Source organism: Pituophis catenifer, unplaced genomic scaffold (assembly GCF_029215685.1).
Source record: "Pituophis catenifer annectens isolate HBS135680 unplaced genomic scaffold, rPitCat1.0.hap2 SCAF_3, whole genome shotgun sequence".
In the NCBI taxonomy this organism is placed as follows: Eukaryota; Metazoa; Chordata; class Lepidosauria; order Squamata; family Colubridae; genus Pituophis; species Pituophis catenifer.
This window is the reverse complement of record NW_027256883.1, coordinates 177,462,486-177,481,377: the sequence shown is the minus strand read 5'-3', so window position 1 is coordinate 177,481,377 and position 18,892 is coordinate 177,462,486. Positions and strand designations below refer to the sequence as shown.

Here is an 18,892-nt window from a genome sequence, read left to right as displayed (position 1 = left end):
ATATGGACTGAACATAAGAGATCTGGGTAAAATTCCAATGCAATCCTTGAGTTTGATTACTATCTCACTTTTCCTTCCATATTAGAGCAGATATTTTAAAATGGTGACTATGTTCCAGTGAATTTGCTGTGAAAGGTTAGATATTTACGTTTTGTTAGATAGGACCTTTCCACAAAAAAATATAATTTAATTTTCATGACCAGCGTTAGTTCATTTAAATATTTCTGTCTCAAGAATTGTCTCTTCCTATTGCCAAAGCTGGGTTAGAGTAAACATGAGTATAGAGTACAAAATAATTGCCTGAAAATAATTGCATAAATTCACATTTAATAAAAATGGCAGAGAACAGTATCAATACTTACATATAGAATAAATATTTAATATTTGATATTTAAAATATCAAATTAATATTAAATTAGCTTTTAAAAACAATAGGTGATCTAACCAACTAGGTCTAATACATACTTACATGAATTCTCCCATCTTTAATGGCAGGTCCTTCCTCAGCTAGTCGAAGAATAAATAGCCCCATGTTATACTCTTTTCCACCACGAAGGCTAAATCCAAAGCCACGAGGACCTCTCTCCAGTTCTACCGGATAACAACCAGGATTCTGTGCAAATAATAGATATACAAATTAAAATTATACCGGGAAAGACTTTCAACTCTTCGTTAGAAAAAAATCAATTTCTTAAATTCAAAGAAATTGTATGCAATTATTAATGTAATGACATTTGATATGTTTGACATTATAGTAATATCTGTATTAATTCCACATGTAAATTCTACTTTTCCTGTGGCAATAGCAATAGCACATACCCCTTAATAGTGCTTTACAGCCCTCTCTAAGCAGTTTACAGAGTCAGCATACTGCCCCCAACAATCTGGGTCCTGGTTTTACTGATCTTGGAAGGATGGAAGGCTGAGCCAATCTTGGGCCAGTCAGGATCGAACTCCTGGCAGTGAGCAAAATTAGCCTGCAGTACTGCATTCTAATCACTACGACTCTGTAAATTTTAGAAAGCTATCACTTGCTGTTCCGAAAGGATATAAATCTGGCCCTTTATGCTTTTCCATAACTGAAGCATGAGCAAAAATTCAGTTCAAAAATCCTGGTTGATGTCTTTGATAACAACTTACTCATTTTTTTCTTTGTTACACATGGACATTTAGAATACTGAAAACTGATGGGAGATAATGGCACTCATTTTTTCTACTAAATATTACACATTAAAATTTCAATGCATAACAAAAAGAAAATGGAGACTGATTTGTAATGATCAAATTCCATGGTATCTATCTACCAAAGTATCATTTTTTCCCCATGAAAATAATTAACAGAATCTCAGGATTATCTTGAGGTATGCTCTCTACATATTTCGCTGATATCTTTTAAAATTTCAAATACATTAAGAAACTGATATATACCATGTTAGAAATACTAACAAAACAGATTGGATTGGATTGAATTGAATTCAACAGATTGAATGCCATCTTCAAGAACTAATACTCCATAGAGGTGAAGGCTTTTGCATCCTAAAGATATTATGACTTATAGTGCTGAAAGTGTATTCTCCCTGAAAAATATGATTCATTGAAGAAGGAAATGATAAACTACTCCAGTATTCTGCCAAGAAAAACAGATATTCATAAGCAGGACAATGTTAGAAGATGACCACCTTCCCCCCAAGTTGGAAGGTAACCCTAACCCTAACCCCACCTACTACCTAAAAGTTTGTGTTATGATCAGGAAGAGTTAGAATATGGAACTAACTGGCTCAAAAATGGGGAAGGAGCATGCCAATGAGACACACTATCACCTTATTCATTTAACTTATATGCAAAATAAAGCATGCATATTAGCAAGAGAAACTGGAATTAAAGTTACTACAAGAAACATTAATTACCACAGATGTGCTGATGATGTCATCTTGATAGCTGGAAGTGTGAAAATGACTTTAGAAAATTTTTTTGAAAGGGAAATGAGAGACTACAAAGGCATTTCAAGGGATAGTGACTTAAGTAAAATAAAGAGATGCCAGCTATCTGGAAGAAAAACTCTTAGAAACCTAGATAAAATAATTAAAGTGCACTGATATTAGACTGACAATAAAGGTAGTATATATTGACAATGCCTTATTATATCCAGTCATAACAAATGGCTGTGAAACATTGATTATCAGGAACAAAGAAAATATTTTTCTTTGACTTATTGAGAATAGATTAGACCATAAGAAAGCATCATTCAGTACTAGATAAAGACTTCACCCAAAGTCCCACTGAAGATTTTACCTAGTTTGGTAATGAAACATCTGGGAGCTAAACGGCAAGCTTGGAGAACAGACACTTCTGGATTTTGGCAAAACCATTCCCACAGAGAACCATCAGTTTGCTTAACAACTGTAGTGTCTACTTTATGACTACCATGTTTGCTTAATGGCTGCCATATAAAAGGTCATAAAAATGTGACTGACCCATTTTATGATTGTCACAATTTATGAACACAATGGGCAGGCTCCAATATGATTGTAAGCTGAGAATTACCTGTAGTATAACTGATAACAGAATCATAAACCACTCAAAGAAGTGGTTAGTGACAGACAATTCTGGCAAAATCATATGTACCAGAAGAACTGAAAAAATCATAAGCAATTGAATGACTGTACAATAATGTCCTAAAGCCAGTCTTTGCTGCTAGAAGCACAAAGACATTTAATGAACCTTCCTACAATATCTGGAATATTCCACTGACTATCCAGATTAACACAGGGTCCTTCCTTCAACTATTAATAATAATATTCTACTGTTAATAATATTCTATTATTAACAGAAGAGTTCAGTTCCTATATAATAAAAAAAAAGAATAGCTATTTTCTAGGAAGTATATTTATATACCTGAGAAAGTGTGCTCCCTCCGAGAGACCCAACAACTTCAGTTAATGAGAAGTGTTTGTAACTGTTGCATTGTTCTTTTCCGCCATCAGCTTCTATAGCACCCCTGAAGTATAAGGAAGCATATGGATCGTTACAAGGGCCTCTGTTGAGTTCTCCCTAAAGGAAGATTAGAATGGATTCCTAAAGGAATTTACCAAATATAAGCCAGGTTCCAAAGTTCAGCCATAGAAACATATTCTCCATATACAAAATTAAACAGGCTGTAGATATTCTTGTGCAGATATCATTTCTTGTAATTTCCTAGTCAAATTCTTTGAATTAATTTTGAACTCTAATTCATAACATTAAAGAATAAAATTTGAAATTGAAAGGACTGGCCAGAATGTGCCACAATTTCTTAAGAGGAAATGCCGATTTTCTATTAGTCCATTTCCTATCAAACTATATTTTGAATGAAATTACTAATTAGGATTAAAAAAGAAATGTGCCACAAAATTTCTTTGAGATTAAAATGCCATAGTTTACTAAAACAATCTGCAATGCCCTGAAATAGTTGTCATTTATTTGTAATGTATGTATTCTGTTAGTGTTTATCATTTTCTCTCAAAAATGTATGTCAATCTTTTGTGAAAGTTGCACAAAACTAAGATAAATTTCCATTATTTTCAATGGATTTATTAAAACACTTGCATCTTATAAATATTTCAAAGAATTTAAGGAAAGTTGTATACAGTAAATGATTATTTCCAACTTTAAAAAATTGCAGAACATTTGATGAAACCGAATATTATATCACTAATATGGGCCATATTAAGATTGGATGAAGTATCTTTAATCAAGTAACTTTTTCTGAGATAATTAGAGCTACATGGCAGAAGGAAGATGTTCATTTCTAACATCCATTTTTATACCATGAATAATTATAACTTCTCACAGAAGCTCTTTAATCTTTAATCAGTTTTATTTTGTTCATTTTCCTCTTCCAGAGGACTTTTTCTCTTTGGCATTCATTTAAATAAATCTGCAGTTTGAAGTCTCTGATACATTACCTATTACTACAGGCTTGAAATAAAAACAATCTTGTGGCATATGAATGATAAATTTATTGCTGCAAAAGCTTTTGTAGTTTGCTTCATCATATATATCATGACAAGGAAATTAATAGTAAAATGGCAAAAGATGATAAATGCAGACTATTCTGTAAAAAATATACATACACATCGAGTAAGAAAAACTTCATAGAAATATTTCTCCTGGCAATATGAGGGAAGACATCTCCTGCATTCTAACTAAAAAATTAGTCCGGATGATGAAAAAAATCTGAGGAACTGAAAAATTCTTTTGCTGCCTTTACAAAAAAGAAGTTAGGTGTTTAATTTCATTGTCATGTTTATTTGTGGTCTAAAAATAAAGTTTGTACCTGTCAGTAGACACAGAAGAAGCTGGAACTGGTCCAAGAACTCGATGCTGTACAATTGGACTCTGTTTGGCGGAGTTTGCTCCTGATGGGGGACCACGGTGTTCTAATGAAGATACAAGTAGCTGATTAGATACAGAATATATTAGCAGTACTAAAACAAGGATAAAATAAAATCTTGTTAAATTGTCATTTAAATATTCAGAATGCTTTGAAGAACAACATTTTTGTCAGCTTAGAATGCTGACAAAAGAAATAGATCAAGGCAGTAGCAAATCCCCTCTTACCAAATACCTATAACCTTGAAGAAATGAAAAGCACATATGCTCCTTGAAGCTACTATTTATATCTAACAGCAGGGGTGAAATCCAGCCATTCTATCCGGCTCGGGCAAATTGGTAGCGGCAGCTGTGGGAGGCTCCGCCCACCCATGCGGACATCATCATGTCACTTTTTTGCGACATTTTAAGCGTCTACGCAGGCACAGGTGGCTTTGTGCATGCGCAGATGATGACGCACACACACATTGGCAAACCAGTAGGGAAGGTAAGTAAATTTCACCCCTGTCTAAAAGTGTTTTCTGACTAAAAAGTGAAAATTGGATAGTTATTTGGGATAGGAGTGGTTGAGGAAAAGAGAATGGCAATGTTTAGTTCAACACTCATTAATGCTTCTTTATCAAAAGGAAAGGCAAGAATTTCTGATGAGAGGTTATCTACATTTCAAATATAAAAACAAAAAGCTCTCTATAGCTATCTCTCTTCTAATTACATGTTGATGATAGAACTTAGCAGAGGGATCTGCAATGGAATGGATCTGCAATAAAATTACAACTTTGGTAACCAGATCCGATACTGTGAAGTTAGCAAGTTAGCATCCATTATCTCAAACTATCCCTGAAAAGGACTAACTAGCAGAATCAAACACTGAAATATAGCCTTTGTAGCTTTCTTAGTCAAGTAATTTAAGAGACTTCTAAACTGACATTTCCAAGACCCTTTTAGAAGCAGCCCCTGTATAATGCCTAAAGATGAACAATTAGTGTAAGCGAATAACACATCACTGTTAAAATGAATTTGCTAAGAAATGGTACTGAATTATAGTTTATTGGTTTTCATGTAATTTATTAGTGGCCTCAGATTATTATTCAACATCTCTACATCGTACCCGATAAACCAAGACAGAGCTTTTATTGTTTCTAATTTTTTTCAAATAATTTCACTCAATAGTTTTTTACACATCTTCAACATGTGGGAATAAGACAGAATTTTGCAGAACTCCAAAAATGCCATAGGACCAAGCAGAAATCCTTAAATACCTATCTGACTGCCTAGATATGAATGAGCCGCTAGAGGTACAGTACTCTCAACCTTCAACCCAGCTAATATATGCAAAAATATTTTTACAACTGTTGTTGAAAGATACTGATATTGCCACCATGTAGAAGACATAAACAAATGCAACTTCAGTGAACAGAAACATAACAGTATTTCTTACCTTCTTCAGCAATAACAGTGAGTGTGACAGTATTCCCTGCATCTTTGATCAGCTGCACAATATTTTCATGTGACAAATCTATAATTGATTGTCCATTCACTGCAGAAATTCTGTCTCCTACTTTCAGTTTTCCACATTGATCAGCTGGACTCCCATCTATAACACGTCCAATCTTATGAGGAATTACTAGGAAATGAACAAAGTAATATTCTGCATCACACATTACAGCAGCTTTATTTTATTATCATTTATGCAAATCACTACACAATTGCATAGGAATGTCACCAGATTCATAACTTGATATTAATATTAATAGTCTGATTTATCTATACTTAAAATTGTTTTGGTTTTACACTGGCTAAATTATTTCTCAAAGACTTCTAGAATTATGGTCTTATAAAGATGATGAAGCTACTGTTAAGAGATTTTTAACTCTTTCCTACAGTTATAAAAATCCTGAGATTTCCTTGGGAGAAAGAAGAGAATTATTTTAAATTAAATCTGTACGGTGATTTAATTTAAATTAATTAAATTACAATTGAGGAGATCTTGTGGAAATCTTCACAGCCTTTAGAACCTAATTACAAGCAAAAACAAATAGATTACCAATCATAAAAGGAGGTAAGGAGTAAAGAGAAAGAAGAAAAACTCAGATGCAAAGTAGGAGATATAGAAGCATATCCAGGGTTAGCCACAAAAAACTAAAGTGCCTATACGCTAATGCTCATAGTTTAGGGAACAAACAGGGTGAACTTGAAATACTAGTACATGAGGGCAAGTATGTTATAGTTGCCATTACAGAAACTTGGTGGGATGAAACTCATGACTGGAATCTACTGATAAAGGGATATTTATTTATTTATTTATTTATTTATTTATTTATTTATTTATTTATTATTTATTTATTTGTCAAGCATATATAAGATAACAGGTAAAAGTATAAACATAATTTGAATACATGAAAAGAGTAAGTAAAAAGGAATATTAGGACAGGGACGGTAGGCATGCTAGTGCACTTATGCACGCCCCTTACAGACCTCTTAGGAATGGGGTGAGGTCAACAGTAGACAGTTTAAGGTTAAAGTTTTGGGGAAAAAGAAAAAGAAACAGACCTAACAAAAGAGGAGGTGGAGTTGCCTTATATGTTAGATCACTTACTCTCTACAAAGATGCACACAAGAAAGGATGAAAGCAGAATGCTTATTGGTCAACATAAAAGATAAAAAAGAATGACATTGCCATAGGTGTATACTACAGGCCACCCAACCAAGCAGAAGAAATAGATGAACTTTTTGCTAATCAATTAACCAATGTATGTAGGAAACACACCACAATAGTAATGGGGGACTTTATCCTGACATGAACTGGGAGACAAACTCTGCAACAAGTGGATGATTGAACAGTCTCCTGACCCATCTAGCTGACAACTTCATAACCCAAAAGGTAAAAAGGCAACTAATGAGACAGCTATACTGGATCTTATTCTTACCAACAGCAAAGAAATGATAGAGGGAATTGAAGTTGCAGGAACCTTAAGGGAGAGTGATCATATTATATTAGAATTCAATATAAAAGAGACACAAGCATCAGAACATACTCAAACCAGTGCCTTAGACTTTAAAAGAGCTGATTTTAACAAACTCAGAGAGAGCTTGGGAATGCAAGCCCTCTCTGTAGGCATGCCAGCCGTTGCCCTACCCAGTTCCACTGTGCATGTGCATGTGCCTCCTGCCAGCCAGCTGGTCTTCAGGTCTCTGCCATGCATACACAGGGGGCGGGGTGCATGCGGGACAAGCACATGCGCATGTACTGGGGGTTCAGGTTGGTGCAGGTGGTTTTCCAGGCCCAAAATGGGGTGAGAGGGGGCCTTGCGTGGTGCCCCCATCTCCCGTTTTGGCTTCCAGGTTGGTGCAGGAGGCTTCCAGGCCCAAAACAGGGCACAGAGGGCCTCGCATAGCGCCCCCTGACCTGTTTTGGCTTCCAGGTTGGTGCAAGAGGCTTTCCAGGCCCAAAATGGGGTGCGGGGCCCACGCAAGCCCCCCCCCCCGTGCCCTGTTTTGGGCCTGGAAAGCCAAAACAGGGGATGGGGGGGACCGCGCGAGACAATCATTTATCTGAAATGATATGGGGTCTCCTGCTTGAGCAGGGGGTTGGACTAGAATACCTCCAAGGTTTCTTTCAACTCTATTATTCTATATTCAGTATTGCAGATATACAGAGACTCTGACAGACAATTCAGGAGAATGTTGCAATACACACCCACTCCATAGGAAAAGCTCCAACCTATTTGAATATTTTTATAATAGTCATATCTGGCAAAATGGGCGGCATACAAGTTTAATAAATTAAAATATATATTTAAATAAAAAGAAAAAAAATAAGAAAAAAAATTATCAGAACATCTGAATACTAACACTAACCCTATCAGATTAATTTCTTCATGGAGATAAACCATGAAAAAAACCAACTATAGGTAGTCCTCAACTTACAACAGTTCATTTAGTGACCAAAGTTACAATGGCACTGAAAAAAGTGACTTATGACCATTTTTCATACTTACAATTATTGTGGCATCCCAATGGTCATGTGATCAAAATTCAGATACTTAGCAACTGGTTCATATTTATGATGGTTGCAGTGTCCTGGGTCATGTGATCACCTTCTGTGACCTTTGGACAAGCAAAGTCAACAGGGAAGCCACATTGACTTACCAACTTTGTTACTAACTTAAGGCAGTGACTACCTTAACAAGTGTGTCAAGGAAAGTCGTAAAATAGGGCAAAATTCACGTAACAAATATTTCACATAGAAACAGAAATTTTGGTCTCAATTGTGGTCATAAATCAAGGACTACCTGTACTTTTAACTGAGCTAGTCACTTAATCATTACTATTTTGAATAGCTTCCATTAACTTTCAGTCTATTTCCAAGATGATTTCAAGTGTTAATGTCTGCATTTAACACCATAATTATAATTAACAAAAATAATTTTGGCTGTAGACTTGACAGACGAATGTTAGATGCTACTTGAAGAGTTGCTAAGTAGTTTAGTAGCACTTTAAGTGTCAAATTTTTCGTTTTATTTCAATGTAATTACATCAAGCTTATACACATCTTGTTCATATAGAATTAACAATTCTAAGAAAGACTGTGTATATTGACAATTGGTTGCTTTTTATTATGAAGCTACCACCATTAATGACCTTCTTTAAAGAACAAAACAATTAAGACTTAATACAATTTATGCCTATATACTTAAAGATAAAGAGGTAAAGATTAGAGAAATACAACTCATTCTTCCCATATATTATTACAGTGTATGGGCTACTACACACAAATGTGATAGCATTTAATTTTACAAATGTTTGCTATTGAAGAAAAATGTTTAAATATTGTGTGAATAGTGTCGTAGACTAGTTAAAATTATGCCAGGCTGTCTGAGGAACATTTATCTGGATTTTTTAAGGAGGGCTAAACTGAGTTATTCTGCTATCCTGGGGAATCATATCAGATATCCAGTAATTTTAAAATATATCAGCTAGAAATTCAAAGAATGTCCTTGCCACTAAATATTGCAATTTAAGATTTTGGGGTGAAATGTATTAAATATGAACACCTATTTATTTTCCCAACATTTATATTTACAAAGCCTGGTAGAGGCATAATAAAGGGAGCATGATTCTGCATGAATCCTTTCAGCTGCTCATCTCCTTTTATGACTGCAAACAAGGAAATGCTCTTGTGGATAGGTCCTACTTTCATTTCATTCCCAGGATACCAAGCACTAACTAATAATTCATGAAAGCTGTTTTTACAAATATTGTTAACTTATTGTGTGGCATGTTTCATGTAAAAAATTCACAAAGAATCATCTCAATTTATATGCTACCTGAAAGCCTAAACTGCTGAGAAACTGCTATTTCTCAACCATACGATATTTCATAGGAAGAAAAAAGATGACCTAGAAATTGCAAACCAAACTATATTCTAGCTTTTATCTTCATCTTTTTTTCCTTTAGTTTAACAAATCTCATTTGTAACTATGAATTCAAAACTGATGAATGACAATGGAAGTATAATAGAAAAAGTGCTTTTGCTAAAAAAAGATTCTAGTGTTAAATGTACTGAAGTAAATGATGACTCTAAAATGTTCCACAAAGATTATGTCTGTTTTTATTCTTATGAAGTTGGCATAAATATCATCAATTAACTACTATTATGTTTGTTATTTTTAGATGAATATAGAATTCTTTTTTTTAAACAGCGATGCAATATCTCACACTAGTTAGTCAGGCCAAGCTGTCTGAGGAACATTTATCTAGGTCTTTAAGAAGGACTAAACTGTGTTTTACATTATTCACAAGATTACACAGGAAAACCTGGCTTAGTTATTAACAATAAATTCCTGCCTAATGATTAGACAGTACAGATATGCAAAGCATTTTGAACATGAATCTTCAATGCATAGAACTGGGCATCTGGATCTCTGTGTATTCCAGAAGGAACTGTTAAGGGAGAAACACTGGGAAAAAGCCAAGGTCATTAGCAGATGGTTAAGGACAGACAAAGAAATAAAAGTGCTAAAAAGTTTGGAGAGGAGATTGGTGAGCTGGTTGAATATGATCTGTTTAAAACAAAGGACACTGACAGTGGTAACTCACAGAGTGATATGAAGAAGGAAAGCATAAAGGAGGTTAGAAAGAGGTAAGGGTGATGTACTCCTAATCATTCCATAAGATACTTCCAGATATTATTTTTTTTACCTGAAACCTGGAATAAATAGTGTGAGCTACTTAGAGCCATGTATGGGCAGCTATATAAATTGAACAAATAGATGGATGGATGATGAGTGAATGAATCAATATCTAGGTTTTGATTCTGCCAAACAGTAGTTCACATGAAATGGTTCAGCTGAACTTCCAAAACAATTCATTTCCCATTTTATGTACACTCATACTTGGAAACTTGATAACTGAAATTAGTATTTTAATGTAGAAAATAAGATTAATTTATAATCAAAAAGATTCAGAGAACTGAAATGTATTAAATGTATATTTTAAATTAAGAAAATATTATGAGCTTAAATAAATATACCAAATCAAGTCTATATTTTGTTCCAATTTTAAGAACAGATCTCACAAAACCAATAATCTGTGGAAAATACTGTAGAACCTACCCCAATACAACTCCAAAATATGCTTTATTCATACAATGGGGAAAATCTAATTAAGAAATGTCTAGATCTGAAACTGAGATTTCATTTTCAAATATATTCTTACATATTTGAAAAATAAATAAATTGCTGAGTCACCAGAAAATGTAAGCAGAAATACCCATTAGTTCAGAAATGTAATGATAGCTCTATATGTGTCATGTAAAGGATTCAAACACAAATTGGTTGGTAAAGATTTCAACATGGCTAAGTTTCTTGAAAAAAGCAATGGGTTAAATGCTATATATTTTTAAAAGAAGTATTTCAATAAAACTTCAGAGCTGAAGAAGCTTCTTGGATGAGAAGCAAAATGTCTTCAAAGAGAAACCAGAAAGTTCAGTTGACTCTTGAAAAAAGCACCTTTGGGGACACCCATGACCTGGATGACTGAGATATTTAAATAAAATATGACGGTTTCTTAACAGTAACTAATACTGGTGGGGTGGGGGTGGGGGATGGAAGACAAAGGAAGTATTTTTCATTTTTGCAATGGCACGTAACTAAAAGAATCTTTGTCCAAGCAGGAAGAAACTTAGCTTGCATAAATACAGCCTTTCTAAAGTTTTCTGATTTACCCATTCTGCTAGAGTTCCTCAGTGGCCTATCCTATTGGATCCTTTGATGTTTAGAGGTAAAGGAGTCAGGAAAGCCCTATTGTGTAAATGTACTTCTCTTCCCAGATTTTAAAAAAGCCTAATTATTTATATTCCATCTAACTACACAAGATTTTAAGAAATACAAATAGCATATGGTCAAAGTTACTTTTATTCTCTTAATCATGTGAATATGAAGCTAACCAATGTAAATAGTTGGTTTGAGTAATAATCCGGGGTTAGGATCAAATTTAATAGGAATCTTTTCATTGTTGGTTCCTAATTAGTTTGGCCATGTATAAAAGGTAGAAGAAACTTGGAGAGCAATCAGCTTATGTGCACAAGCATACTACTTATATACAAGACAGAATTCTCAGCAAGCCTCATTTAACATTATATCTGAATGCAGTTAACTTCAAAGACAGCTTTAAACAAAGCATATTGCACTAAATATGCTCTAGCCAGATTAGATGCTACTAAAACATGGTGACAGGCATCATAGGCTACCATTATCCTCTCCCTCTCTCCCTCCAGCGTGACAACAACATTACCTGACACCACCACTATACAAAACACATTTATTATTATACCCCCCAAAAAAGCAGCATGTGAAAAATTGAGGATGGCTATGCTTCAAAAGAACAAAACTGAAATGTGCAGATATAGAAAAAAATAACTTTGTGAAAGAAAGTAGTTTTTAAAATCTGAGTATTATGTGTTCAAAGGTTTGTACAGTGAAAATAAGCAACTCTAACTGAAGTACTATAATGAACAAAGCTGACACCTCATCCTACTTACCACCACGTGGTGGTTTATTCTTTGAGGTAAGGATCACAAAACCAAATCCTTCATTTTCCTTTCGTTGCAGTACTACATCATAAGCTTCTGGGAACTGTTTGTTGATTATCTCTTGTCGGTTAAGTCTAGGGGAACCACTCTGGGAGATGAAAGGAACTTCAGATGTTATTTCTTCTTCTGGTTGTTTATCAGCTAGGAACACCATAAACAGAAACAAGTTAGCAAAAACGTTGATCAAAGCAAATATATATTATTGATAATCTGTATGTGCAGAGCACTCAAAATTTAAAGAGAGATGTAACCCACAACACATATACTCAATTTTATTCAAAAGGAATTAACAAACATATGCAATGCTAAGTTTAGCAACAGAAATAGCTTTTTCCAAACTGCTGCATACATTTTCAACGGAAGGATTACCAGCAGGTAATTTGAAAACTAGTTTCTAATCTGAGCACTCATTAAACATTTAGAGAAAAAAAATCCATAAAGTGTTCCTATTTTTAACACACACACGGTTTTCTCCCTAAAGAGGTAAACTATTTTGTTGCAAATACATCTCCTTACAATGAAAAAGTCTTTCAGTTTTCTTCAAACACTTTCATTGGAATTTTCATATTGAATCCTACCATACTCATGGAAAATCTGTATCTCCTGTTGCAAAAATCTGGGTACAGATAGTCCTTGACTTACAACCATTCATTTAGAGACCATCTGAAGTTACAATAGCAGTGAAAAAAGTGACTAAATTTAGGCACTTGGTAACTAGCATGTATTTATGATGGCTGAAGTGTCCCAGGGTCATATGATCACCTTTTGTGACCTTCTGACAAGCAAAGTCAATGGGGAAGCCAGATTTACTTAACAACCATGTTACTAACTTAACAACTGCAGTGATTCGCTTAACAATTCTGGCAAGAAAGGTTATAAAATAGGACAAAACTCACTAACAACTCTCTTGCTTAGATATTGACATTCTGCATTCAATTGTGGTTGTAAGTAGAGGACTGCCTGTATTTGCATGGTAGATATAACAAACAAACAGTCTTTCCCTTAAACCCTTGGAGCATTAAGTTTCTATTTTGCCTGCATGGCTGGTTAGAATGTATGTTACAGTGTTTTTAACAATTATCCCATCTCCTCTGAGGCCACATTATTCTCCTCACAGAGAAAGAATTGGAGGATAATGACAATTAGTCAGCCATGCCAATATCCCACTATAGGGAGTCCTTGGTTAATGATCCCTCATTCAGTGATTGTTTAAAATTACGATAGAAGAAATGACCACACAGATCCTTTTAATAACTCAACTACTGGATAATAATAAAGAAAGAAATGACTCATATTTACAGATTACACAGTTTGATCCTGCATATTAAGGATTTTGAACAGTGACTAAGAACTTATCCCATGGTGGAAACCTTTTTTAAAATACAAGCTGTATTTTAAAATACAAGCTGTGGTTTACTGGGCTGTAGCAAGCCAACCCAGTAAATCACTAACCAGTTATATCAACCCTGAACTAAGTGAAGTAACTATTGAAGCATGGGCATGTTTATTTCTATGGGCATTTTTGAGCTAGTGGTCCATATTTAATTCAATGTGATCGTTTTTATATATGGATTATTTTTTGTGACAAATTATGATTCTCTTCTGTTATAATAGTTCAGGGCAGCTTATAAAAATACTATTAAGATTACTAGTAGAAACAGAAAGCAGAACTGATATTTAAAACCAAATCTGAATGTGCAAAATGGTTCATACATGAATTAACCCATGAAGAAAACAGCTGTTTTAGGGTAGTTTGTGCCTGAATTGAAATATATAGGTTCTCCTGGTGCACCAATTGCGACCCTACTTGGATCAGGAGGCTCTCCTCACAGTCACTCATGCCCTTGTCACCTCACGGTTAGATTACTGCAATGCGCTCTACATGGGGCTACCCTTGAAAAGTTGTTAGGAGATTACAGTTGGTCCAGAACGCAGCCGTGTGAGCTGTCGTGAGTGCACCTAGGTACACCCACATTACACCAATTCTCCGCGAGCTGCACTGCTCCCTATTGGTCTCCGGTCACAATTCAAGGTGTTGGTTATTACCTTTAAAGCCCTACATGGCTCAGGGCCAGGTTATCTTCGAGACCTCCTTCTACCGCATAGCTCCCAGTGGCTGGTAAGATCCCACAGAGTTGGTCTCCTCTGGGTCCCATCAGCTAAACAGTGCCGGCTGGCGGACCCATGGGGGAGGGCCTTCTCTGTGGCTGCCCCAGCTCTCTGAAACCAGTTACCTCCTGAGATCCGGACCATCCCCACCCTATTGGCCTTCCGAAAAGCAGTGAAGACCTGGCTTTTCCGGCAGGCCTGGGGCTGTTGATCTCGCTGTTACGATCTGGCGAGATCCGGCCATGAATGGGTTTTAATTGCTTTTAATGTTTTAATTTTTAATATTTTTATATATGGTTTTTAAATGCATTCTAAGCCGCCTTGGGTCTTCGGAGAAAGACGGCATACAAGTTGAATGAATGAATGAATGAATGAATGAATGAATGAATGAATGAATGAATGAATGAATAAATAAATTTGGACTGGCTGTAAAACAACAAAATGGTGCCATTTTCCTCTGGATACAGATTGAAATGTAGAAGTATTCCGGGTAAAACTGTTTTGGTGGGAGGAGGAAGAATGTGAAAGAATCCCGAGGAGTCACATGATTGCAATCTGGATGCTCAGCAACCAGCACGCAATTACAACATTGTAGCATGGCACATTAGTATGGATTGTCAGAAGGTTTTTGTTGTTTTTTTATGCTTTAAGTGGTGGTATTTTATAGTTTTAAAAATGATTTTATATGACTTAATCTTTGATTAGAAGCTGTCCAGATTTGGCTGAAAGATGGGCAGCTACATAAATGTTTTAAACAAACAAACAAACAAACAAATCTACCTTCACTGAGGCTTCTAACAAGCAAAATCAGTGGAGAAGTCACTTTTGTACTTTTAACCCCAGTTTGTATCACATTATGCCTGGTCTAGAAAGCAATCAGTATGCTTTGGAGTGTCTCTATCCCTCACTTTTTGATTGTCTTTCAGAGCCATCACATGAAGAGCCTATATTAAAATACACTGCTCAAAAAAATAAAGGGAACACAAGCAGAAGACATCTGAGATTTGAATTAATGAATAGCCTTATTAAATACTTTGTTTGTTACATACAGTAGTTTTGTGTTCCCTTTAGTTGTTTAAGCAGTGTATAAACTACTGTATGTAAAGAACAAAGTATTTAATAAGGCTATTTCATTCATTCAGATCTCGGATGTCTTCTGCTTGTGTTCCCTTTATTTTTTTGAGCAGTATACATTTCAAGTTACTAATACATGTGTCATCAAAGACAATGTCTCTCCTTCAGGTAGCTAAAACAGATAAAAACCCTCCTTGAAATAGATATTACAAAGCTATCTAGCATCAATGCTAGATCCAGGATAATCCTCAAAACTGGAAACTTGATCATTAAGGAGAACTACAACCCTACATGGAACAGGTTTATGCAAGGGTGAGTTCTAAACATTTTTACTACTGGTTCTGTGGGCATGGCTTATTTTGTGGACGTGGCTTGTGGGGGGGGGGTTAATGTGACAGGGTAGGCATGGCCAACTTTAAAAAAAAAAAAAACTTTTAATAGCATTTTTTCTACAACCTTAAGAGGTTGCAGAAAAAAATGCTTTTAAAAGAAAAAAAAAGCCTCTGATGAGGTGGGCAGGATAAGTGAACGGCAACCGGGCCAGGGACCGGTTCGGGGGCGTGGCCAGCCAATGTTATTACCAGTTCTCCAAACTACTAAAAATTTTTACTACTGGTTCTTGTGAACCGGTGCGAACCGGGAGCAACCCACCATTGGGTTTATGTTCCCAATCCTAAAAATCAACACTGGATGATTTTTAAGTAATAATGCAGGTACTTTATGCCACCATGTCACAAAACATCTTTTTTGAAAGTTGTATAGTGTTACCATGTGTATTGTCATTTTATAAAATCACCTCTCATTTTTGTTTTCATTCAACCCATTTAATGCTTTTGCTCATATGAACAGACAAAAGTAATGATTCTATAATTCCAGTTATCTTGTAGGAGACATTGACAGAATAGAAATTTGATAGATGGATGGATATCTATACAGACAGACAGGAATATGGAACTACACGTTTGCGTTAAACTTGCCATTATACAAAATAGTACCAAGTGCAACAGTATAATCTTAATTAATAAGACATGGCACATACCACCAAAGTAGATTTTCCTGCGAACAGTCAATAGCACCTGTCCATTTCGTGCAGCACTTGTCATTAAATCCAGAACTTGCTTATGTGATTTCCCTTTCACTGGGATTCCATCAATGCATACAAGCTCATCAGCAGCACGAAGTCTACCATCTTTCTCTGCTGCTCCCAGTGGGATGATTGCTCCAATGTAGATCTAGAGAAATATGGGATAATTATAGACTCTAACACAAAATAAAGAAAACATTTCTAACTGTGATTTGTTTGTAAACAGATGACATCAGTAAATACAATATATTGTATAGACTGTCATTTAAGTTGAATTTAAAATGTGATAATGATCTGTGAAAAAAATCACATCGCTTAGTGATGACAATTCCAGTCCCAATAGCTGTTGCAATCCAAAGACTAACTGTACTATCAACTACAACTACAGTTGAAATGCTATTAGTAATACAAATTGGTAGTTTAAATCCTACTATAGTACCTCATCATGGTGGGGATTGTTCTCGAGAAGAATGACCTAATGCCAAGAGTGTACACCAAGAGTAAGTATCCCCAGAAGGTCATCCCAGATGCCCAGTTAAAGAATATATTAAGCAACAGAAATATTGGTACATATTAGAGGCACACTATCACTTTACTGACAATCTCAGTCATTATTACATACTGTGTGGGAGAAGGCAATCTGAAAGCATTCTTGTATTTTATAAAGAAAGCCACACAGATAGACAAGATAAAGAGGCTGACAATATAATGTTGGAGAAGACTGGATGTCATTCAACATGCTATTGAGAAAAAGAGAGGATCTCTTGGAGTATAAATAGTGTTTATGATGCAGCTAGATTAAAGCTTTCAGGATATCTAGCTGCTGATGTTCCCATGCAGAAAAAAGAAAATTCTTAAGCTGCAAAGGCAAAATCATAATGGAAACATGGAGCATTATTTGAAGTATCATCTGAAAAGTCAGGTTGTGGGCAGTCTTTTCTGGAGAAGTCCTATCTATGATATTTCTAAGATAGACACTGACGTTGGCCCATAATCAATCAATTCAAATATAAAGTAATAAATATTTGACTTACTGACTGATCTGGACCATCTCCTCCAAGAACTCGGAAACCAAACCCAGATTCTTGCTTTCGAAGGAAAACATCTAAATCCTTTGTGTTTGGAGCTAGTAAAAATGGATGGGAGAGATAAGTGTTAACAAGGGAGAACTATGTTTGGCCATTTAAAAACAGTATACACAAAAATTAAAATTAAATCATGTTATTCATTTAGAAGCAAATTACTTTCTAAAGATATTGTACATAATATGGTTAACACACCTGAAAAATTAAATCATGAGTTAAAATGATTAACACTCCATCTGCAAAGCACGAACGTTTGGCAAAATCTGCCGGTTTGAACACGTAGGATTTTTTAAATAAACAAGACCTTTTTTGGTCTTTATAGTAATTCAGTTCTAGAAGTTTCAAACTACCAATACATAGTATGTTAGATTCATATAAAAATCAAACAGAATCTAATATAATATTTGTACAGGTAACCCTTGACTTACAATCACAACTGGACCTTGATTGGCATCATAAGTCAATGCAGTCATAAAATGAGATGTCATGTGACCACACTGACTTAGATGGCAAGGACACTTCACTGTGGTCATTAATCAAGAATAGTGAGTCATTAAGTAAGTATTCATAATACATTTTTGTTGTACTTCTTTCACTATTTGTTGAAGTTTTTTACATGATCTTTTCTTTCTTCTCTTTGGCAATGTACAGTATGTATCTTCATTAATATTACTTCTGTGTTTTGCTCCTTTTTTAATTAAATAAAAAAGTACCAATAAGTACCAATCCAATCCAAGTCCTTCCAGGCTTGTTCTCTCCCAGCTCTGAGCCTCAGTAAGGTGTTTTCCTGCAACTTCCCACACCTACCTATTTCCCCCTCATCTGTGCCCTTTGGCTATCACTCTGTCTTTCAGGGAGGCAAACAGCCCCAGAAAAGGCTCCATGTGGCTCTAGGGCTACTTGCCCCTTCCCGGGAAGCCTTAGCTGTTCCACACCACCCCAGCAACTGTCAACAAGCATTCATTTGCCCAGCTGCTTCCTCCTCCAATTCTCCGCACCAACCTTTCACTTTTTGTGCCTAGACGCTGTGGCCGAAACAGAAGCATCTCACTGCCTTTGCGCTTTTCTTTTTGGATC

The 18,892-nt window shown here is 35.4% G+C and overlaps 1 protein-coding gene across 1 annotated transcript in view; it reads right to left on the bottom strand.

Moving 5' to 3' along the window:
- Positions 1-18,892, bottom strand: part of MAGI3 (membrane associated guanylate kinase, WW and PDZ domain containing 3) — a 111,798-nt gene that overhangs the window by 10,441 nt on the left and 82,465 nt on the right. Inside the window, exons 13-19 of the mRNA XM_070941577.1 lie at positions 17,765-17,856; positions 16,686-16,878; positions 12,413-12,604; positions 5,810-5,995; positions 4,316-4,418; positions 2,896-2,998; positions 470-613 (exon numbers count right to left, since the gene is read on the bottom strand). Coding sequence (XP_070797678.1) covers positions 470-613; positions 2,896-2,998; positions 4,316-4,418; positions 5,810-5,995; positions 12,413-12,604; positions 16,686-16,878; positions 17,765-17,856 — 1,013 coding nt within the window. The remainder of the gene's footprint in view (positions 1-469; positions 614-2,895; positions 2,999-4,315; positions 4,419-5,809; positions 5,996-12,412; positions 12,605-16,685; positions 16,879-17,764; positions 17,857-18,892) is intronic.